The 24278-nt window shown below is 50.7% G+C and overlaps 2 protein-coding genes across 2 annotated transcripts in view; both read right to left on the reverse strand.

Moving 5' to 3' along the window:
- Nucleotides 1–5027: 5027 nt before the first annotated feature.
- On the reverse strand, nt 5028–11397 carry LOC136335389 (ubiquitin-like FUBI-ribosomal protein eS30 fusion protein). Its single transcript, XM_066276667.1, has 2 exons — nt 11314–11397; nt 5028–5500 (listed from the first exon to the last, which is right to left on the reverse strand). Exons 1-2 carry the CDS (start codon nt 11395–11397, stop codon nt 5093–5095), a joined length of 492 nt encoding a protein of 163 aa, XP_066132764.1. The 3' UTR covers nt 5028–5092.
- An 8995-nt stretch (nt 11398–20392) lies between these two features.
- Nucleotides 20393–24278, reverse strand: part of KCNK13 (potassium two pore domain channel subfamily K member 13) — a 90842-nt gene continuing 86956 nt past the window's right edge. The window contains exon 3 of the mRNA XM_066276087.1: nt 20393–22454. Coding sequence (XP_066132184.1) covers nt 21562–22454 — 893 coding nt within the window. The 3' untranslated portion in view covers nt 20393–21561. The remainder of the gene's footprint in view (nt 22455–24278) is intronic.

Genomic DNA, 24278 nt, shown 5'->3' on the forward strand with positions numbered 1-24278 from the left:
CAGCTTGTTTCCAACATCTGCTCTTAGTCTTTGCCCTCCGCCGCCCTGCTGAGCTATCCTGGACCCAGCGCTCTGGGAAGAGATGGAGATGTTGGCCTAAAGTAGAGGAGCCTGCACTGGCTCTTGAGTGTCACAAGCAAGTGTCAAGGGCAAGGAAAGATCTCAGGATGGAGAAATAGATCGAGTAGAATCCAGGCAGTAAGAAGGAAGCTTCTCCCCAGGCTGGAGGATGTAGGAAGGGATGGTAGAATGAGAATCTGCAGGGAGCTGTGGGTGCACAGAGCTCGTTTCCCAGGGGGGTGCCACCCTGATGGGACACTTAGGAGAGTGGGGAGGCAGCTTTGGGTCATCGTGACAATGAGGGGGTGTGACAGGCATTTGGGTGTAGAATGAGCAAGGTCACCTTGCAAGACCAATGGTCTCACACAATGAAACATCCCCATTTGGCAGGATTCTTGAGTGTCTTCTCGCCAGGCATTGTGTAGTTGAAAAACTTCTTGCCTGACCAGGCAGTGGCGCAGTGGATAGAGCATTAGACTGGGATGCAGAGGACCCAGGTTTGAAACCCCGAGGTCGCCAGCTTGAGCGCAGGGTCGCTGGCTTGAGTGTGGGATCATAGATATGACCCCATGGTCGCTGACTTGAGCCTGAAGGTTTCTGGCTTGAAGCCTAAGGTCACTGGCTTGAGCAAGGGGTCACTCACTCTGCTGTACCCCCCATCAAGGCACATATGAGAAGCAATCAATGAACAAGTAAGGTGCTGCAACGAAGAATTGATGCTTCTCATCTCTCTCCCTTCCTGTCTGTCTGTCCCTATCTGTCCCCTTCTCTGTCTCTCTCTGTCACACACACACACACACACACACACACACACACACACACACACACAAGAGAAACTTCCTTACAATGATCAGAGCCTAGAACCTGACTCTTTTCAACCACGAACTGCCTTTTCCTGTCAATGTGATCCCTGCCATCGGACAGAGGCCCCAGGGGAGGGATTAAGCCTCTCTAGCCCCTTGGCGTGAAAGGAAGTTCAGCAACAGAGTTGGAGGACTCAGTCACAGAAACCAGTGGGGGTGGGGGAGAGGAAGGGGCAGAGGCAGCAAGTGTTGGGAACTCGGGGTGAGCTGGTTGACTGGATTGGGGAGGCCCCAGCCCAGGGACAGGATAGTGTAGTGTGAAGGGCACTGGTTGAAGTCAGAGACCTGGGGGCAGGTTCTAGCCTTTTCTTCAGCTCGATGTGTGACCTCGGGTAAGTCCTTTCCTTGACTAGACCTTCCTCAGTATTCTTATCTTTAAAAAAAAAAGAGCCCTGGCTGGATAGCTCAGCTGGTAGAGTACTGTCTGGATACAGCAAGGTTGTGGGTTGGGTCCCCAGTCAGGGCACATACAAGAATCAACCAGTGAATGCATAAATAAGTGGAACAAGAAATCAATGTCTCTCTCTCTCTCTCTCTCTCCCTTCTTTTTTCCAAAAGTGTTCAATAGTAATTTAATAAATGAAGGAACAGTCTGTCAGTTCCTCAAAAGGTTAGAGTTACCCTACCACCCAGCTATTCTCCTTGTGAGTATACAGCTGAGAGAAATAAAAACAGGTGTCCACACAAAACTTGTACATAAATGTTCATAGCACCTCAATAAATTCAATTTTAAAAAGTGCCAAAAAAGTAAAAACAACCCAAATGTCCATTGACTGATGGCTGGATAAACACATGGGGGTCTATCCATACAATGGAATATTATTCAGACATAAAAGCAACAAAGTCTGCTACATATAAGATGAATGAACCTTGAAAACATGTTAGGCTCTGGTCAGTTATCTCAGCGGTAGAGCATCAGCCTGGCATGTGGATGTCCTGGGTTCGATTCAGGTCAGGGCACACAGGAAAAGCACTCATCTGCTTCTCTACCCCTCCCCTTTCTCTCTCTTTTTCTATCTCCCCCTTCCACAGCCATGGCTCGATTGGCTTGAGCAATTTGGTCTTCGGCTCTGAGGATGGCTCCATGGCCTTGCCTCAGGCTCTAAGAACTTGGTTGCTGAGCAATGGAGCAATGCCCCCGATGGGCAGAGCATCATTTCCTAGTGGGCCTGCTGGGTGGATCCTGGTCAGGGTGCATGTGGGAGTCTGTCTCTGCCTCCTTGCCTCTCACTAAATATAATTTTTAAAAAATAAAATATGTTAAGTGAAAGAAGCCAGTCATAAGAGACACATATTATAACTGTCTGTTCACATGAAATATCTAGAATAGGTAAATCAGTGGAGACAGAAAGTCAATTGGTGGTTTCCGGAGATGTAAAAGGGTTTGGAGAAAACAGCTAGTGGGTATGGGGTTTCATTTGGGGTGAAGAGAATGTTATAAAATTTATGATGATGATGGCTGTACATATCAGTAAATACAGGCTTCCCACACTTTCTGAAAGCAAAGTGTTTCTATGAAACTTTTTCTAAACTAATATGGTGTAAACCTTAGCACAGACCACGCGATTTCTACTTTTACCTCTTTCCTAAAAGCAAGAAACCTTTTCGGATTTCCTTCAGTTGGTGAAAACCAGGTACGAATGTAGGTCTTTTGTAAAAGTGAAGTGGTGTAAAGTGAACTTTCGGAAAGCAGGGCATACTTGTATACCAAGAGGCATTGAACTGTACACTTTAAATGGGTAAATTGTGTGCTTGTGAATTATATCTCAATAAAGATGTTATGTTTAAGAAAAGAGAGAGGGGTGGTATAGTCTAATGGTTAAGAGCACAGGCTCTGAAGCCTGGGTCTGACCCCGGATTGACCTTTGTGAAATATTTACAACAGTACCTGGCATGCAGTCAACACAACATATGTGTGCTAAATAATTTTTTAAAAAGATTTTATTTTTTGATTTTAGAGTGAAGAGAGAGAGAAAGGGTGAAGAGCAGGAAGCATCAACTCCCATATGTGCCTTGACCAGGCAAGCCCAGGGTTTCAAACTGGTGACCTCAGCATTGCAGGTCAACACTTTATCCACTGCGCCACCACAGGTCAGGCTAAATAATTTTTAAATGAAGCATCTGGGTATAATAACTTGATGTTTAATAACATGCCACCAAAAACAACCACCAGCTTTAGCGCCCAGGATGCTCGCTGCTGTCGGTGTGGCTCCTATGCTCGGTGAGAAAGGAGGAATGAATGAATGAATGAATGAATGAATGAATGAATGAATGAATGAATGAACAAACGAACGAACGGTGCAGTTTTCCAGGTGCCTGATGGGTGTATGCAGTTCAGATACTTGCCAGCAGAGGGAGCCACACAACCAAATACTGCGCAGTGACCTTGTAGAAGTTCCTGGTGGAGCGGGTCCCTCCTGTTCCTGGGCTCTCTAACAGCCTTGACTCTCCTTGCTCACGCACCTCCCATCTCCGGGGTTAGCCCCGCATCTTTCTCACCGTGGTCCTTGAGCCCTTTGCCAGGGAAGGCTGGTGTTTGGCCTCTATCGGGTTCAAAGCCTCAGGCATTGCTTCTGGAAGCTACTTGCAGGCATCTCTGTGGCCCCTTTGGCGCCCTGGCCAGGCTCCACCTGGCCGGCTTACCCAGTGCAGGAGAGATACCCAGTACTTCCTGATCTCTTGGTGCTGGACCCAAACCTTCCATTGTCCCCGGGTCCCTAGTCACCACTCCTGCCCCCTCCTAATTTCTGCACCCTGTCCATCCCCTTGGACATGTGATCCTCAAAGGTAACTAAAGCTAAAAACTTTGATTTCATTAACACCGAGTGCCCAGTAACTACCTTCTTGGACATGGGTTCAGATGATCTACAACAATGCTTTGAGTTGATTGATTTCCTTCATTTTGCAGAGGAGAAATTGGAGCTCAGAGACGTCAGGTGACCTGCCATGGACCATACAGATGATGGGCAGTCGTGTCTAACTTAAACACTCCAGTTCCCAACCTGTATTTTCATTGCTCATTTGTCTCAAGACAATCCAGAGAGTTTTAGGACTGGAATACACCCTAAAGGCCACACTCGGCAACTTCCCATGCAGCTGTGCAGTGACACAGCCAGCCCCTGGGGACCTGTGCCCTCTGCTTGGGGACATCTCTGTCTGGCTTCCTCCATTTAACTTTCAGGTCTCAGCTGAAACACTGCAGGGACCCACTCAGAGCCCTAGGGTTGGTATGAAGGTTATTATTAAAAAATTTTTTTTTTATTAAGTGGGAGGTGGGGAGGCAGAGAGACGGACACCCACATATACCCCAATCTGGATCCATCGGGCAAGCCCTCTATGGGGTGATGCTCTACCCATCTGGGGCTTGCTCTGTTACTTGGCAACCAAGCCATCTTAGCACCTTGCAGGAAGAGGAGAGAGGGGGAGAGAGAGAGAGAGAGAGAGGAAGGAGAGGGGGAGGGGTGGAGAAGCAGATGGGCGCTTCTCCTGTGTGCCCTGACTGGGAATCGAACCTGGGCTTCCACACGCCGGGCTGACGCCCTACCACTGAGCCAACCGTCCAGGGCCTGAAGGTTATTCTAAGCTGAAAACATTTGAGATTTGGCCCTGGCCAGTTGGCTCAGCAGTAGAGCATTGGCCTGGTATGTGGGAAGTCCTGGGTTCAATTCCCGGCCAGGGCACACAGGAGAAGCGCCCATCTGCTTCTCTCCCCTCCCCCTCTCCTCCCCTTCTCCTTCCTCTCTCCTCCCCTTCTCCTCCCCTTCTCCTCTCCTTCTCCTCCCCCTCTCCTTCCTCTCTGTCTCTCTCTTCCCCTCCCACAGCCAAGGCTCCATTGGAGCAAAGTTGGCCCCGGTCACTGAGGATGGCTCCATGGCCTCCACCTCAGGTGCTAGAATGGCTCTGGCAGCAACAGAGCAACGCCCCAGATGGGCAGAGCATCGCCCCCTGGTGGGCAGGCTGGGTGGATCCCAGTCAGGCGCATGCATGCGGGAGTCTGTCTGTCTGCTTCCCAGCTTCTAACTTCGAAAAAAATACACGCACACAAAAAAATTGATATTCAACAGATGCATAAAGATAAAGATGTCTCCTTGGAGCTTCTTCTTCTTCTTTTTTTTTTTTTTTTACTGGGCTAAGTGGCTTTATTAGAGAAAGCCAGGATTACAAAGGACTTAAGAGTTGGCATTGGGGCCCTTCTTCTTGCCAAAGGTGGGCACAACATTGACAAAACGCCGGTTGTACTGCATCCGCCACTTGGCCTGACCAGTCTTCTTCTTTTTCTCCTGTTCGGCCACCTTGGGGGTCTGCCTTCTTACTTTCCCAGCACGGGCCAAGGAACCATGGACTTGACCTCCAAGCATGCGACTGGCTACTTCCAGAGAGGTCAGAGCCTTCACTCCACACTGGCCCAAGATAGGCTCATCCTCTAGGGGCGTTCCTGCCAGGAGTACGACTTGATTTTCTGGAGCGATGCCCTCCTGTGAGGCTACATGAACCTTGATCTGCGCAACAGTCTCCTGGCCGGTGACCTCAAGGGTGTGTAGCTCCTGGGCGCAGCGACTGATCTGCGGCCTCTGCCTCTACCGCGAAGATGGAGTCGGAAAAGAGGAAGGAACAAGAGCCCTTGGAGCTTCTTTTACTTGACGAAGAGCAGCCACTTCTGGGAAATGAGACTGCTGCAGATTCCCTGGTTGGGGGCGTCCACTTCCGGGAGGGAGACTAACAGTGCATGGACCACCGATGCCCTCTCTGGGTGGGCGGGGAGGGGCTGGCTCTGAAAGGAAGTGGAGAGCCTGCTCCTACCTGTCTAGACAAACAAACATCATCACAAACTTGATCTCCCAATGGTTGTTCAAAAAAGCCATTTGTCTTTTCTATAAATACCTATTTGTTCTTCCCTAAGAAGTCTTTTCTCCCCCCTCCCCTTTCTCTGCTAAGTGCATCAACCTCTACTTGAACCATTTGTTGAACTGCCTGTTTCTTTTGTTAGCATATGAATAAACCTTGTTCTCCTGTTAATGTGTCATTTGTCAGTTTAATTCTCCTGTCCCCATCAATAAACCTAAGAGGGAAGAGGAAAAGCTTTTTCCTGTGCACAACACCCCCATACAGGACACCGTCTCACCGGCCCTCATATCTGATCCTGCCCCGGCCAGACCTCCTCATCCTTCTCTCAGAGATTTATGGGAAGCAGTGGCAGCTGAGTGACCTCGGGCAAATCACTTGATGTCTCTGAGCCTCAGTTTCCTTCTCTGTAAGATTAGATTTTAAATGAGATAATGCATAGGAGCCCACGCCAGGTGAGCAAGACCCAAGCAGAATCGCCCCCAGAGATAGGGGGGCTGGGATCTCATTCCTTGGCTGCAAGTTCGCCGAGTTGCAGACATGTGGGCACCAGGTGGCAGCACGTGTGAGAGTCATTTTGGTGGAAGGCTGATGTGTAGGCTGGCACTGGGGACCCACACAGGAGTGTGACTGGGGTGGCTCGCTGTGGCAGCTGGAAAGAGAGGGCCACCACAGGGCAGCCTCTATGTCTCTTGCTCACCCTAGGACAAGTGGATGCCATAGCAAGTAGCCAGCTGGAGCCGTAGAGGGATCCCAACCAGGAGGCCAGCTAGAGGGGACCCTGCAGGGAGCGAGTCTGTGTGACAGAGCCTCAGGGGCAGGAGTGGGTCAGGAGAGGTCAGCGGGAGAATGTGCTATGCTAGAAATGACCCAATATGCTGGGATCTGCCTAGAATATCATTGGGGGGGGGGAGGAAGACTTCTCAAGGCACAGGTGAAAACACAGGTCGGAGAGATTTCTGGTTTAAACTCTCTGAATTTTAATAAACCAGTTGCTCATTTATTCATTTATTCAATATACATTGAGCAACTATTATGAGCCATACACTGGGCAGACTGATGGACAAAGCTCCTGTTGTCTGGTTAGTTTGTGTTTCACTCCTCTGTGCCTTTGCACACGCTGTTCCCTCTACCTGGAGTTCCTGGCTCTTTTATCTTCCTGCTTGAGATGAGATTCTTGCAGGCTCAGGTGGGGCTTCACCGGACCTCCTGGGGCAGCGCTGGGAGTCCCTCCTTTCCATTCCCTCCGTTAGGACAAGCCCTAGCCTGCTCTCATCACAAACTCACAGGCCAGTTCCTCCCCCTGCAGGGAGTCACCTCATTACCCACAGCGCCTCCCTGAGGACACGTTCTAAATCACTAAAGAAAACTCCTGAAATGACTGGGAGGTGCTTGGGAACATCTGCCTCTCTTTATTCACCGTTTTTCAGCACTTCCCCCTGTGAGATCATCAGCATGTTGTTCTCCATCTTGAAATCCTGGGCCTCAGTCTTCCTCTCTGTGAAGTGGGCTTGTAATTCCTACCTCCTCCGGTGCGGTGAGGATGGGATGGAACGGGATGAGTGGGGGCAAGGCTCATGGGTGCTTTATCCCTGTGGGTGTCGGTGTACATGCGCCACAGCCTCGGCAGGACCCTTGCTATGCAGTTACTGTGGCTTCAGGGTCATCCATCATGTTGTAAAACTGGGACTCTGACAAGTGTGCAGGCATTTTCTAGGGCTTCTATACGTATTTATGGGGAGACTCCTCAGAGAGGGTTATTGTTACTTAGTACCTCTCTACTGGCTTCTCCCAGAATATCCTGCTTTACCCAAATTCGCACTAGTTCTTGTTTCTTGTACATGCCCTGGGATTCCTACCTACTGGCCTTTACTCATACTTCTGATTTTGCCACTAGCTTTTGAACTCCTACGGAACCTTCAAAACCCACTCAAATGCCATCTGTTAATAAAGATTTTCCTGATTTCCCTGAAGGTTATGCTCTTGCCCTTCTTTCTTTTTCTTTCAAGAGACAGAGAGAGTCAGAGAGAGGGATAGATAGGGACAGACAGGAACAGAGAGAGATGAGAAGCATCACTCATTAGTTTTTCGTTGTGACACCTTAGTTGTTCATTGAGTGCTTTCTCATATGTGCCTTGACTGTGGGGCTACAACAGACTGAGTAACCCCTTGCTCAAGCCAGTGACCTTGGGTCCAAGCTAGTTTGCTTTTGCTCAAACCAGATGAGCCCTTGCTCCAGCTGGTGACCTTGGGGTCTCGAACCTGGGTCCTCCGCATCCCAGTTCGACGCTCTATCCATTGCGCCACCGCCTGGTCAGGCTCTTGCCCTTCTTTCTTAATTAGGTTGATTCATCCATTGACTTAATTAGGGAGATTATACCCAATTATTCCTTTTCTGAGTCTGGGAGCTTTTAGAATAGGAACTGTATCTGTTTTGCATCTGTCCTGGTACCTGTGCCTGGTTCAGTGGCTTGTATATGGGGAAAAAGCAAGGGACTTCCTGGAAAATGGAACTGAGATCATGGGGGACACCGGAGGGTGCTGGGACAGGTGCAAGCAGCCTATCTGAGGCGCCATCACTTTCGGCCTCAACTTGCCCACAGGTGGCCGGCAGAGCTGCCCACCAGTGCATGCCCGTCCAACCCGCAGGCTCCCCAGCTCCCAGGAGAAACCAGGGTCGTGCCGGGGGAAGCCCTCGCGGAGGTAAGATCAGGTGCAATTTGTTAACAAGAATGTTCACCAGATGTCAAAACTCGGCTTTCTCTGTCTGGACAAAGCCTTCTCGACAGAGCAAACTCCCTGGGGAAATGTGGAGAACAAGTCCCCGTGGCATTGGAGCAGCTGAAAAGCTGGCTGCTGAAAAGCTGGCTGCTGGGGAGACTACAGCCAAGCAGCCGCCGGCAATGAGTGACTAATCTATGGGATCTGATTGCATTATTAATAGCAAGCATAGTTTCCCAGGTGTATCTGCCCTACCCAGCAGGCACTGGGTGGTGAGGTTCAGAGCTGATTCCACACAGCTGAGGGACAGAGAGCCAGCTTGCCGGGTGGAGGGGGCCAAGTCCCGACGGAGTTCTCAGGGTCAGGCTCCTCCCCCTTCCAGCCCAGGGATCCGGGGGCTCCGTGGCTGGGTGTATGCCCACTGGATTTCAGGTGGTTGTGCTGGAGCATTTATTGAGCACCCACTGGATGCATGGCACACTAGCTCAGGGATTGGAGAACCTGGCTATGCCATTTATAGGATGACAACCAATTTTGTCACTCTGGACCACATTTCCTCAACTGTCATGTGGGGACTGATGGTGAGAGTGGCAATGACAGTTTCTACATTAAGCCCTCATTTAATGTTGCCAACGGGTTCTTGGAAACTGTGACTTTAAGCAACACAACCCATAACAAAACCAATGTTGCCACAGGTTAATTGATATAAATGAGTTCAGTTCCTACCATATATTTTTGGTCACAAAACATCACCAAACTTTCTAAATAAAGACCCACAACACTTCTAGTATTAGACATGGAAATACGTAAGTATGAGCTATACGCACATTTAAGAAAGATGAATAAAAACAAGAAAATGATCTTCCAAGGCGGGAACCCACTGTGGACAGCACGCATTCCCTCTCCCCCCCGCCCTCCCCGCAGGGTGAGTGCACGCAGGCACGCACGCAAGCAATGTGGACTGCCAGTTTGTGCACACCTCTAGGACGTGGGAGGCAACCAGAATCCCTGGAGAAAATGCACGCGGACACAGGGAGAGTGTGCAAACCACACGGACAGGAACAGACCTTTCCCCCTCATCGGTGTTATAATGAAATGACATTGAATGAAATGGCACTATTTGGGGACCTGCTGTATTTGGTGAGCACTTTCAATGTGCCAGGCTCTGTGCTATAAGCTTTCTAGCCATTTGTCTTACCCAGTCCTCCTCACAACCCAAAATACAGCAGCTACGCAAGCACGATTTCACTGACGAGAAAGAAAAAAACAAGGCTTAGGCAGTGGACTAGTTTGGATGGAATCCCCCTCCCCTAATTCATACCCTTCCCACAACCTCAGGCTGTGGTCTTACTTGGTTATGCAGAAGTAGGGCCATCGCAGACACACTTAGTTGAGTGGTTAATACTGGAGTTAATACGTGAGTAGGGTGGGCCCTTAGTCTGGTCTGACAGGTGTCTTAATAAAAAGAAGACTTCTAGAACTGTGAGAGAATAAATTACTGTTGTTTCAAGCCACCCAGTGTGTGGCAATTTGTTTCAGCAGCTTTAGTAGACTAACACAGAGAGGTTAAGTAAGTTGCCCAAGGCTGCACAGCTTGGTCTCAGAACCCCTGGGATTCCAAAGCAGATTCGGACTCCAGCCCCTCCGTAATGAGCAATAGCTCTTTATAAAATGAGTCAGCTGTGTACATGCGCGTCTGGAACAGAGCACGAGCCGCGGAGAAAGCGCCGTTACTGTTGCGGTTGTTGTTAATTATACCTGATCAGAGGCTCTCCCTCCTCAGTGTGTCGTGGCGTTGCTGTGCGCATCAGGACGGTAATGAGTGCCTTGTACTCTCCCAGGATCCAGACAACTGTGAATTCTAGTTTCATTAACACTATCGGAGGCAATGAGGTGAAGACAAACTGGAGCTACTATTTTCTCACAACCCACCCACGGAGGGGTGGTTAGAGCGGCAGCAGCTCGTCCTGGGGAGGGGGAGGTGGGGGCGTCAACACCTCTGTTGTCTTCTGAGAGAACTGGAGATTTTCCGGCTGTGTCACCAGATGCTGCCGCGGACAAGGCAGGAGGGAGCAAAGGGCCCCCTGAGTCCCCTCCCGCCACATGGCTTCGCAGCACCCTCTTACACCCGCAGCAGGTGGCGCACACTTCCCTGCCACGACTTTGGGTGTACTAGGAGACTTAACTGGCTAATAGAACAGGGTGAAGTGATGGCATGCTCAATCTTTACCTGTCCCCTGGTGCCTCTGCCATCGCAGTGAGAAGGCTGTTCCCAGGCAGCTGGCTGATCTGAGGGGGAGCAGGAAGGGGAGGACAGACTCCAGGCACAGAGTGACCTCCCGTGGCCCCGCCTGCGCTCCCCAATCCCCAGCGGCCCACGCTCACTGTTGTCTGCCATTGAAGTTCTGGTTTTGTCTGCTATGTAGTACTCTTGTAGCCAAAGCAAACTGACACAAACACCCTGTGGGGCAGCTGTGTTAGGCTTGCTTGCTGGTTCACAGGCTGCAAGCCCTTTGCCCCATTAGCGCGTGAGCACAGGGAAGCACCACCTGTGCGTAGCCTAGCTAAGGCTATGGGTGCTTGCGCTCAGGGGGATTGCGCATGCGCGGAGTGCCTGCCTGCCACTGTGAGGGGGCATTTTGCTGTTTATTTGCCTGAGAGGAGGTTTCCCTGCCCGTGTGCTTCTCTGTGGTTGAGAGACTTTATTAAACGGAATGGCCCAACCCTTTCTGGCTCTGCAGTTTCTCTACCATCTGCCTGAATCCAGTGTGGACCTGCCTGGCCTCCGCCACGGGCATTATGCCCACAAGGACCTCCTCCTTTATACGTCCAGGTCCGCAAATGGCACCGCGGTCACCTGGAGCTGTGACACGGGCCGGAGCAGCGTGAAGTAGTTCTCTTGAGCCTCCATGGGAAATTGGGGGCTGAGAATATGCTCATAGGAATAGCACCTAAGGACTGTCCACCCTAGCTTCCTTGAATCTCTGTCTCAGACTTTCATCTATAAAATGGGAATAAAAACATGTTCCCTTTGGATTGGTTTAAGTATTAAATGCATGGGTCTAGCGTAGCACCTGGAACATAGCGGGTGTCACTGAGCGTTGTTCTCAGCAAATGGAGCAGGGGACGGGAAACTTTTTGGCTGAGAGAGCCATGAACGCCACATATTTTAAAATGTAATTCCATGAGAGCCATACAACGAACCGTGTACATTACGCATTATCCAATAAAAATTTGGTGTTGTCCCGGAGGACAGCTGTGATTGGCTCCAGCCACCCGCAACCATGAACAAGAGCGGTAGGAAATTAATGGATTGTAATACATGAGAATGTTTTATATTTTTAACGTTATTACTTTTTTAATTAAAGATTTGCCTGCGAGCCAGATGCAGCCATCAAAAGAGCCACATCTGGCTCGTGAGCCATAGGTTCCCCTCCTAAATTTAATGGAGTGTAGGAGGCCTCACCCTGGTTAGACTTGGGTATGTGGGTGGGGAGGTGTGTCTTTCTGTCTGTCTGTACAGTGCTTCCTGCATCGAGGCTTGGGGCCCAAAGGAAGGCTGTTTGCCTGCAGACCTGGGGGACCTTCATGTGTGACTTTGAATGTCTGGGGCCCTTCACCATGTCCACTCTCCATAAGAAGACTGGGACAGAAAGAGGCTCAAGGACTGGTGTTGGGGGCGGGGCATGAGCTTATGAAAGGGAATGACCTCTCTGGGCCTCTGTTTCCTTGCCTGTAAAGAGCAGGCATTTATACCTGCCTCACAGTGCAGCTGTGGGGAGGGTTCGCCATCGTTGCGTAAGGCAGTGTTTAGGACAGGGCCTCCTGTCGTCGCCATCTGTGGGGCAGGCCCTGCACACCTGACTCACCTGCGGGTCTCACCTGTGGGAACATGTCCCTCAGGCGGCTCCATCGCACAGGAAGGAAGAAGGCGTGTGGACCTTGCTCTGTTTTGAGCGTCCCATCCTCAGAAGGGTGCTCCCCGTGAAGTGCATCTGTGGGCACACCCAGTTCATCACCCTCCGGCTCTTGCCCCTTTTGTAAGTTCCTCACTCCTTCCCGAGACGGACCCTGTGGGAATCATGGGGGTGACTCCAGAGCTCAGCCCCTGCCTCCAAAACCCACAATGAAGTGGGGGAGGTGAGGTGCAAATACAGAAATAAGAAGATAAATGTGCGGCTACATTTTACTGAGCACTTACTATGTACCAGGCTCTGGGCTAAAGAACTTCATCTCACTGGCTCTTCCCACAGCTGTGTGAGATGGGTGATGTCATACCTAGTCTTACAGATGAGAAAGCCAAGGCTCTGCAAAGTCCCCCAGAGGGCCGAGAGGGAGGGGGAGGGGAAAGAGGGGGGGGAGGATCGCTTCTGGTTGATGGTGGTGGTGGGTGGTGGTGGGAAGACCTCAGGAAAGATAGATAGAATGTTGAGGAGGAGAGACTTAGGAGGAGAGAGGGGTTGGAGGAGAGAGGGAGAGTGGGAGAGTGGGAAAAAGCAGACCGACACACGGATGATCCCCACAGGCCACAGCCCCAGTGGCTTTACATCTGGAGCAGAGTTTACAGCGGAGACGGGGAGAGCTGTCTTTATTCTGTTCAGCTGGAAAGAGATTCCTTTGGGATGTAGTGATAATTGCAAAAGTTTATAAAGTGCCTTTTTATTATTGATAATAGGAGAGCATTAATATTAATAGCAGCCACCTTTATCGAGTGCCTCCTCTGTCTTGAGCATTGTGCTGGGCTCTTTGTTTGTGTCCAATGCTCACAGCAATGGGGGAGGTAGGTCTTCTCACCTCCACTTTACAAATCAGGAGACTGAAGCACAGATGGTCCTGTACGTGGCCCGCGCACCGCAGCAGTGATGGGCAGCATCAGGACTTGAACATGGGTCTCCTGACAGAAAAGTATGACAAAGAATGGTCAGAATTTGAGCAGATGGAGAGGCCACACCCCCACCTTCACTTACCCTACCATCCCTCTTGGGGGGCCCAGGCCAGGCTCCCAGCAGTACTGTTTGGGTGAGATCCAGGCCCCCTATAGCCAGTGGCTGAGGGCTGACAAGGATCCCCTTGAAGGTCCCGCTGACCATGCACTTTATTCAGGAACTGGGGTGAGCTCTACTTATGCACATTTGTCTCACCTATCTGCAAGGGCTCCCACCTGACTCCTCTGGCTCCATTCTCCTAGGGTCTTTGCTAGAAACCTTTCTGGAACTTTAACAGCAGCTGGAGTTGAGCCACAGTCACAGCTGTGCTTGGAGTTCTCAATGAGCCTTGTGCTTTTCCCAGACCAGGCAACCAACCATCCATCCACCCACCCACCCACCCACCCATCCACTCACCCACCCATCCACTCATCCACCCATCCATTTATCCATCCATCCATCCATCCATCCATCCATCCATCCATCCACCCACCCACCCATCCATCCACTCACCCACCCATCCACACACCCACCCATCCATTTATCCATCCATCCATCCATCCATCCACCCACCCACCCATCCACTCACCCACCCATCCATTTATCCATCCATTCATCCATCCATCCATCCACCCACCCACCCATCCATCCACCCATCCACCCATCCATCATCCATCCATCCATCCATCCATCCACCTATCTATCCACCCATCCATCCATCTATCCATCCATCCACCCACCTATCCATCCATCCACTCATCCACCCATCCATTTATCCATCCATCCATCCATCCATCCATCCATCCATCCATCCATCCATCCACCCACCCACCCACCCACCCATCCACCCACCCACCCATCCATCCACCCATCCACCCATCCATTTATCCACTCATCCATCCACCCATCTACCCATCCATCATCTATCCATCCATCATCCATCCATCCGTCCATTAATCTTTGTGTGACCCATCCCTCCAAAGTGATTTTACACATACTTTCAGTTTCTAATGCACCTTCTCCTCTTGGTGGGTCTTGTCTATAAAAAGCCTACTGGGTGCCAGGCAGCACCTAAATACTATATATGCATATTATTGTTTCTAATCCTCCTTGGGACTCTTCATGGTAGCTATTTTATTGATAGGCCAATTGAGTCTCAGAGAGGCTAAATAACTTGTCTCTCTCTGGTCACATAAATGGTAAAGAGTGGAGTTGGGATTGGAACCTGGCTTGCTTGATCCATCATCTGGTGAACTCCTACACATCCTTCAAGACCCACTCTAAATGTAACCTCTTCATGAAGTCATCTCTGACTCTCTTGGCATAGTTATTCCACTTCTGTAGTCCCATTGTCCCTTTAATGTGACATTAATTTATAATTACTTGTTTACTTCTGTATCTTTCTCCTTAGTGAACTCCTGAAGGCAGGGCTTGCCTGCCTGTACTCCATTAAATATAATCTTACCTCTTCCCTCAGAGATTGGGACACTGTACATTTAATTTCTCTTCTGATTTTAAACTAATTTAACCTGTTGGCCTGTTTGTCCACTTATTTCTACCATTTACCACTAATCGAATTAGTGTGGAATGAGAATTCAATCCCAGAAGAGCTAATGGAACAAGAGGTCTCAAGTTCAAGTCAAGCCCTTAGCAATATTGTGGACTCTGACTTCAACCACTTCCTGCCCCCTGTAACACTATCCCCTCCCCCATGGGCACCAAGGGCTCTCTATCTCTTCTCCCTCTTAGTAGGGACACTGGATGATAAATATTCACGCCAAGTTAACGTCCCTGCATCCCTTTCTTCAGGGATCTGCATTTGATTCAGAAGGAACTAAGAGTGAAATTCCATTTGCCTGTACTTAGAGTGGGCCGTAGGGTGACTTGCATGATCCCTTTCCTCCATAGAACATATTAAAAATTCCATTTTATGACTGCATTGATATAAAGACAAATATAATCCAGGATGATTGACATTCATTTTTTCTTTCTCTTTCTTTCTTTTCCTCCCTCCCTCCCTCCCTCCTTCCCTTTCTTCTTCCTTCCCTCTCTCCCTCCCTCCCTCCCTTTTTTCCTCTCTCCCCCTTTCTTTCCTTCCTCCCTCCCTCCTTATGCAGGAGCTGACGCTTTACTACAGAAAGGCTGCCCTGACAGAGTATGAACCAGCAGCAGGAGGTTGAACCCATCCATTCCTGATACATAGGGGCTGGGGTTCCCATACGCAGCCCCGGATGCTCTATTTATCCCCTTCAACAACTGTCACTTCCAGCCTCTCTGCTCTGGACCTGCCACTGGCCACACAGCAGACAGCACTCTTCAGGGTGACATCCACCATGTAGTTCCCGGGCACTAGCTCCATGCCCTCAGGCTTGCTTCCCAGTCCACGCTGCAGCGCTGTGGGTGTTGCTGACTGTACCCAGTGGTGGTGGGCACCGTGGCTGGCGGGGGCCACCTGACTGCGGTGGGGAGGGCGGTGGGGTGAGGCGAGAAGGGTGAGGAGAGGAAATGGCTACTGCGAACCCTGCTGGGGAAGTGTGGCTCTGAGGGAAGGAGAGAGACGAGGTGGCAATCAAAGGAGTTTTTTGTTTCTTTTCTACCTTGTTGTACCGGGAGTGACTCAGGTACAGTGCCAGGGTTCCATGGGGCACCCGGGTGAGTGTTTAAAGCTTTGGCGTCGGCCAGACCCATCTCTTCACTCCTCTAGCCTGGGAACCTTTAACTTCTGTCACCTTGGACTGACCACTTCTCTGAGCTCCTGTTCCTTCGTTGTGAAGCAGGGACTGTAACTGTTATGTGGTATGGTGACTGCAGTGACAGCAGAAAGTCATGTCGGGCACCGGGCAGGGCGCAGGGCAGAAACTCAGCACACGGTCGGTTGCTGTGGGGACAGAGGCAGCCCATTGAAGAGACCAACCGGGCAGAAGAGAAAGGGGGAGTGGCGAGCCCCGCCCCTCAGCCAAGGCCTTACATGGCTCTGCGCCAAACACAGACCCAGAGATTCCGGTCGCCTGGCCCTGACCGCGGTGCACCTGCCCCGCCCCGCTGAGTGTTTTAAGCAGAGTCACGCCAGAGGACGCAGGGCTGGACCGGGGACTTCATGGAGTTCCGGTGACAGGCTGGGTGAACGAGTTGGGGACCTGCAGGCTGCTAGTGGTTGGTTAATACATGTCTATATGTATAAACCGACTTTGGCCCAAGCCTTGCTTTCCTCATTTCCTGGCAGCAAGGTTTGGTGGAGTTGCTAGCTCTCACCTCAGAGTTGTCACCATCATCGTGCAGAGGACCTAAACATTGTAAACGACCAGGTTTGCTCCAGTCAGGTCTCAGGAGGAACCAGAAATGGGCTCCTGAAGCGAGATAAGAGGACCAGAAAGTCAGGAGAAGGGGAGAAGTGTGGGATCACGGTGGCCAAGCTGAGTGAGAAAACGGAGCGACCAGGGTAGAAAGGTTATAATATCTCCAGATCAATCTCACCATCTCCCTAGCAGCGGCAGCCAAAGATTGCTCCGTGGCTGAAAGACAGCCGACTGGCTGCACCGGAAGGGACCGGGGGATTTGCCCTGCAATGTGCCGTCCCCACATGTCCTAAGTATCTTAATTATGACCGTCCGGTGAGAAGCATCCCCTCCCCCATCTGTTATATGTTCTATTCATGGGACAACTGAGGCTTCCAATTAAGGGTCCACTTATGCAAGGCTTTAGACGTAGAACTGTCTGGGGGAATATTTCTAAAATTTTTCTTTGTGACCCTCTGGGTGGGAGGTAATTTCTGTGGCGGAAGAACGATTGTCTCCACTCTCTCGGCACGGACAGTGGAGACATGAAACCCTGAACAGGGAGCTCGTGTCTGCTTCCCACGAGGGGCTCCACACCGTGCCAGGGCGCCACCCCCAGCCGCCATCCCTGATCTGACAAAAAAGGGAAGGAGGAAATAAGAAATGTTTTGGATCAAAAAACAAATAGACAGTTGTAACTGGATATTCCTGCCCCCATAACTCCATTCTCGAGAAAGTTCTTTGACTTCGATATAGCCATGGCATCCTCATTGGCAATAATCTTGAAGAATTCTTCTTCTCGAAGCTAATTAGAGACATATGTTAGGTTCAGTGAGAGGCCCCCTTCCCCTCTAAGGTGTAGAAAGCAAAAGGAAAGACAGTTCTTCATGAAAGGTGAGAACCGTTCATTCCTCACAAGAATCCAGGAAGGAAGGAGACAGGGATGTGGGAAGCTGTACTAGTCAGGGTGCTCTAGAGAAACAGAACCAACAGGAGACAGGCAGAAAGACAGACAGACAGACGGACAGGTCCTGATTGAAGAGGTCTGGGGAAAGGCTTGGAAAATCTGCATTCAGGCGACTGTCTGGATTTTGAGGGTGGTGGGACATTCCGATGCATGAGGCCTCTGGCAGGTAGTTATGCCAGGACTTAAAGTCCAAGGCCAGCCGCTGCCCTTACTCAACCAGCCAATGCCCTAGGATGACGCAGAAATCTTTTACCCAAGGACAATCACAAGGTGATATATATATATATATTTTTTTTTTTTCTGAAGCTGGAAACAGGGAGAGACAGTCAGACAGACTCCCGCATGCGCCCGACCGGAATCCACCCGGCATGCCCACCAGGGGCGATGTTCTGCCCACCAGGGGGCGATGCTCTGCCCCTCCGGGGCGTTGCTCTGTTGCGACCAGAGCCACTCTAGCGCCTGGGGCAGAGGCCAAGGAGCCATCCCCAGCGCCCGGGCCATCTTTGCTCCAATGGAGCCTTGGCTGCGGGAGGGGAAGAGAGAGACAGAGAGGAAGGGGGGGGGTGGAGAAGCAAATGGGTGCTTCTCCTATGTGCCCTGGCCGGGAATCGAACCCGGGTCCCCCGCATGCCAGGCCAACTCTCTACCGCTGAGCCAACTGGCCAGGGCCACAAGGTGATATTTTTTTAAAAAGTCCCTTACACATAAAAAAAGTGTCACCTTCTGCATTAATCCAGGACACTAAATCATTACTTCTGTCTAATGCCTGAGCGAGGGCCCTGTTTACAGAGCCATGACCTGGGTGTCTGGGCCATTCAGGACAATCAGAAACAGCTCTGAGATTCGAAGCAGAGATTCCGTTCTGGAGGCACCGGGGTCTGGTAACCGTGGTGACACTTGATGGGGAAGGGCCTCTTTCCTGTTCTTTATAGCTCATGTTCAGAACAACATTCTTTATTGGGAAAAAAATCACCTAGAGGACTCGTTAAAATACAGTTTGCTGGGTCCTGTCCTAAGAGCTTCTGATTCCGTGAGTCGGGCTTGAGAGCTGAGAAGGGGCGTTTCCAACAAGTCCCCCAGCTGCCGCCGCCAGCGGTCTGGGCACCACACTCTCAGACCGACGGCCGTACATCAATGGCCAAGACCTGCTTAGGATGTGAGACCTAAATTGGAATCACAGGTGTACACTCAGGTCACCGCCCGAACTGAGGTGTGACTGGCTGGGTGCAATCTTGAGAAAGTCTTGGTTTTTTTGTTGTTTTGTTTTTAAATTTTACTTCAAGATAATTTTGGACTTAGAGCCAAATTGTAAAAATAGTGCCGAGAGTTCCTACATACCTTTTACCCAACTTCCCTTTATGGTAACATCCTACACAACCACGGAGCAATCACCAACACCAAGAATTTAACCTTAGTACACGACTGTTAACTAGACTACAGCTTACTGGGTTTCAGCCCATGCTTCCCACTTGTGTTTTTTTCACGCACCAAGATCCAGTCTGGGTCCTACGTTGCATTGCATGGTCCTATCTGCTTCTCCTTCCCATTTACAATGCTACATCTGTCTTCTTGTCTTTCATCGGTTTGACAGCTTTATTTTGTAGGATGTCCCTTGTGGTGCCTGTCGATTTCTCATGATTAGCCTGAAGTTGTGTGTTATTGGGAAGGATGCCACGGACACGCTGTGCCTGTCGTAGGGCATCGTCCCAGGTGGCACGTGGAATTGCTACTGTGTACAGATGACGTTAACTCACTTGACTAATGTGGTGTCTGTCGGAATTCTACACAGGAAAGTTCCTGTTTTCTCTTTGTAATTACTAAATTCTGCTTAGACTTCAACAACCCCGATTTTAACATCCATCGGCTGGTCTTGCCTGCGGGAACTGTTACATTCATGTTCTGAGGGCAATTTCCTATTTTCCTAATTCCTTCTATGTTTATTAATTGGAATTCTTCTGTATGGAAGAGCTGTTTCTTCTGTGGTTGCGGATCTCTGACGTGGGAGCCGCACTGCCCTAAGTCCAAAGCCCAGGGCTGCTACTGAAGACACCGCCGTGGGGCACTTTCCAGTGGTGGTGCAAAGAAAATACTTGGGTTTGACAGCTGGAAGAAAACGCAGCCCGGCCTGAAGAGGGAGCTGTGGCCAGAGGGCTCTGAGGCTGCGTGGAGCCTGGACGAAGGGCCCGCTTCCCCATACAGACAGCTGGGGTCTCCTAGCTGCACACCCTCAGCCCTGGAGCTCAGAGAAGGAGCCGCACCTCCATGCCTACTTCCTGTGTGAAAAACAAGGTAGTTGGATGGGATGGTTCCTAAGGATGCTTTCTGCTCAACATTTCAGTTCCATTAGGCATAGGTTTTCTCCTTTATCTTCTTTATTGCCCCCGTCTTTCCTCATCATTTCTGGAAGAACTGTGTGTACACCACTCATCGTATAAAAACAACAGCTATCTCTTTGAACTCGGCTCTCATCCCCCAAAATGTTCTCTCCTGCATATATAACTATCAATAGTCCTTGTTCCTCCCGTGGACATTTTAACGACTTGCGAGGCTATGTAACGACTTGGTACCGTCCCAGAAGGCAGAACTGAAACAGATTAGACAAGAAAAGCCAAACTTTATTTTCCAGCCTAGAATGTTTCTCCAGCCGTGAATCCAAGATGAGGCGCCTATCTCCAAAGGTTAATTTCCTGCTTCCTTTTTCTCTGAGTGTAACAAATGCTGTTTAATTAGGCACCCCCCCCCCCCGTCCCACTGTCTGCAAATGAGCACTCATGTAATCTGAGTTAATAAAATGAGGATTTATTGAATGTTCAAGTCTAATAAATAGCCGTGATCTTTGCCAGGGACCCTGGCAAAAATGAAACGATCTCTGTGGCCACTGGAAGGGAAAATGTTAAACTATATTGATATATTCTGTAGTTTTAAAGGTGAGTTTTTTCCACCACTTTGCTGCAGTTCAAAGGCCTGAAGCTGAATTTTGTTTTCTTAGCCCACTGAGGTCCCAAAGACAGCTTAGCCAAGCATTAAGATCTTAAAAATAAAAAGAAAAGAAAAAACAAACAGTAGAGAAGCAGGTACACAATACAACAGACGGTTGCCTGAGTCACGGCACCACGGACAAACCCACTCTGAGGGCGGTCCAGAGCCCTGGTACATTTTCAAATGTTCCCCCTGCTTGCTCTGAAGGGGCTGGGAGAGGAAGTGAATTAGGCTGTGCAGAGTTCCTGGGAGAATGAGGATCTTCAGGGTTTTTATTTCCAAATGAATAACAGAGCAGCAGGAAATCGAGGCTTATTTAACTCCCCCTCCATATCTCCCTTAAGCAGTTAAAACCCTGCAGCAGGATGAGTAAACAGTGCAAGGTCTTGGGTTGCTTTAGTGATTCTTTTTTTTTTTTTTAAATTCAGTGAGAGGAGGAGAGGCAGAGACAGACTCCTGCATGCACCCTGACCAGGATCCACCCAGCAAACCCACTAGGGGGCAATGCTCTTCCATCTGGGGCACTGCTCTATTGCTCAGCAACCAAGCTCTTCTTAGTGCCTAAGGCAGAGGGCATGGAGCCATCCTCAGCGCCCAGTACCAACTTGCTCCAAATGAGCTGTGGCTGCAGGAGGGTAAGAGAGAGAGAGGGAGAGAAGCGAGAGGGGGAGGGGTGGAGAAGCAGATGGTTGCTTCTCCTGTGTGCCCTGACTGGAACTGAACCCAGGACATCCACACACTAGGCCAATGCTCTATCACTGAGCCAACCATGGAGGGCCAGGCAGCTGGATGCTCCTTGGTGCCAGGCGGTTCCTACAGCTGGGCTTATTGAAGCAGGAGGAACAGTTGCAGCATGAACACAGCTGTGGGCAGAGCTGAGCTGGGTGACGGTCCTCTCGGCGGCCACTCTCCCCTCAGCCTCCTCGCTCCTATCTGTCTCCGCTTGTCTCTGCCAGCCTGTTGTTCATTATGGCAAAGGCTCCCACCCCCCCTGAGAATTCATTGTCCCAGGGCAGCGTGCCTGCCTGGTGGGGGCAGCCGTTGGCCATCTCAGACAGCTGCTTCTGCAGGGTGGCCGGTGAGACCTTGTTGGCTGCCAAGAAGTCCTTCATGGAGATCATCTCCCCCGAGGGACGCCGCCCATCCGTGTCACTCTCCATCACCCCATCCGTTTCTATGGAGATGCTGCACGGGTTCTGGACGCTGCCCGGCATCACCGCATTCCTCTGTGACCGCGGGAGTGCCCTCGGGCACTGCTGGCAGCACCCGCCATCCATCTTCCTCAGGATCCAGTTCACGGACTGCTTGATGAGAATGGAGATGACGTTGAACAAGGAGTAGATGCAGCAGACGCCCATGAGGATGAAGACAAAGTTGGCGAAGCGGTAGAGGCCTTGCCTCTCATACTGGGCGTTCTGGCTGCTGACGAGGTCCCCAAAGCCAATGGTGCTGAAAGCCACAAAGCAGAAGTAGAGTGAGTCAAAGTAGCTCCAGCCTTCGATGGAGGTGTACATGGCGGACGCACAGCAGGAGATGAGGAGGGAGGCCGTGCACAGGATCAGCATGACGTAGTACACGGAGGGCTTCCAGCCAGCCAGGCCACCCACCTCGCACTTCCCCACGCTCTTCAGGCTCTCCTGGGGCAGTGCCTTCCGTCTCCTGAGCTGCTGCTGGCGGCACGACTTCATGGTGTAGGCGATGACAGTGATCAGGCGCTCCAGGAAGAGGTTGAAGAACAAGATGGTGCTTGCACACCCAATGAGGCCATAAAAGATCAGAAAGATTTTTCCTCCTACTGTCGCTGGGGTTGTCATGCCAAACCCTGCAGGAGAAAAAAGTCAGAGGAGAGATGAGTAAGGGAGGTCTTTGCTGTGAATGGGGTCAGGGTCTCGGCTCTGATGTGGGCAAAGGACCTAATAAGTGTCACCAAAGCCCTCAGTCCACGTCCTCCTAGGAATGAGAGGGGAAGTCTTACTTCCTTCGGAAGACACTACCTGATGTTCAGAGCCAGGGCCACTGTGCAAACCCGAAAGAAGGCCCTCGTCCTTCAGGTTTGGTGATGAGAAGGTGAGTGGGCTGGATTTCAGCCTCCCTTCCCCACTCTGCCAGACATCCCGTACAGTGCACAGCCGAACAACCACACTCAGCAGACGCTCAGAGAGATTAACAAAGGTTCATACAAAGAAAAGGCATATATAGACTCACTGAAACTCACTTATTCTGTAAACTTACTGAGCGCCATCCCAGGATTGAGGGAGAGACGCGTGGGAAAGACAGATATGGCCCCTGCCCTCAGGAAGATCTAGTCCAGCGAGGTGATTATCATATTGTGTGATAGGTGTTATGCTGGAGGAGGTACAGGACCCCATGGTCCCCATGGAGCTGCTTAGGGGGGACCCATTTCAGATTTGGGGTTCTGGGAAGACTAGCAGGGAGAGTTGAAAGCTAAAAGGAGTAAGATAGTCAAGAAAAGTGTGTGTGTGTCTGTGTGTAATGATGGTGATGGTGTCCCCACCATCCTCATGTGATGGTGATGGTGATGGTGATGATGGTGATGGTGATGGTGGTGGTGGTGATGGTGATGATGGTGATGGTAGTGATGGTAATGATGGTGGTGGTGGTGATGGTGGTGATGGTGATGGTGATGGTGGTGATGGTGATGGTGGTGGTGGTGGTGATGGTGGTTGTGGTGATGGTGGTGGTGGTGATGGTAATGATGGTGGTGATGGTGATGGTGGTGATGGTGGTAGTGGTGGTGCTGGTGGTGATGGTGGTTGTGGTGATGGTGATGGTGGTGATGGTGGTGATGGTGCTGGTGGTGCTGGTGGTGGTGGTGGTGGTGGTGATGGTGGTGGTGGTGGTGATGGTAGTGGTGGTGGTGATGGTGGTTGTGGTGGTGGTGGTGATGGTGGTGGTGGTGGTGGTGGTGATGGTGGTGGTGGTGGTGGTGATGGTGATGGTGGTAGTGGTGGTGGTGGTGGTGATGGTGGTGGTGGTGGTGGTGGTGATGGTGATGGTGGTGGTGGTGGTGATGGTGATGGTGGTGGTGGTGGTGGTTGTGGTGATGGTGGTGATGGTGATGATGGTGATGGTGGTGATGGTGCTGGTGGTGGTGGTGGTGGTGCTGGTGGTGGTGATGGTGGTGATGATGGTGGTGGTGGTGGTGGTGATGATGGTGATGATGGTGATTGTGGTGGTGATAGTGGTGATGGTGATGATGGTGGTGGTGGTGGTGGTGGTGGTGGTGGTGATGATGGTGGTGGTGGTGGTGATGGTGATGGTGGTGGTGGTGGTGGTAGTGGTGATGGTGATGATGGTGATGATGGTGATTGTGGTGGTGGTGGTGGTGGTGGTGGTGGTGGTGGTGGTGGTGGTGATGGTGGTGGTGATGATAGTGATGATGGTGGTGATGATGATGATAGTGGTGATGGTGGTGGTGATGGTGGTGATGGTGGTGGTGATGATGGTGATGGTAATAATGGGGATACCAAGAATCAGAAGACAGCGTTCTCACGAAGCATAGGATTCAAATGGGAAAATGTTCTATTTTTTCCCCCAAAGTCTTCCTGTTCAATCCCAGAGGTGACAATTATTTTCCTCTTGGAGATCAGATTAGCAGGAGTTAGTAAGAGTGGTTCTCAGTCAT

Source organism: Saccopteryx bilineata, chromosome 4, assembly GCF_036850765.1.
Source record: "Saccopteryx bilineata isolate mSacBil1 chromosome 4, mSacBil1_pri_phased_curated, whole genome shotgun sequence".
Lineage (NCBI taxonomy): Eukaryota > Metazoa > Chordata > Mammalia > Chiroptera > Emballonuridae > Saccopteryx > Saccopteryx bilineata.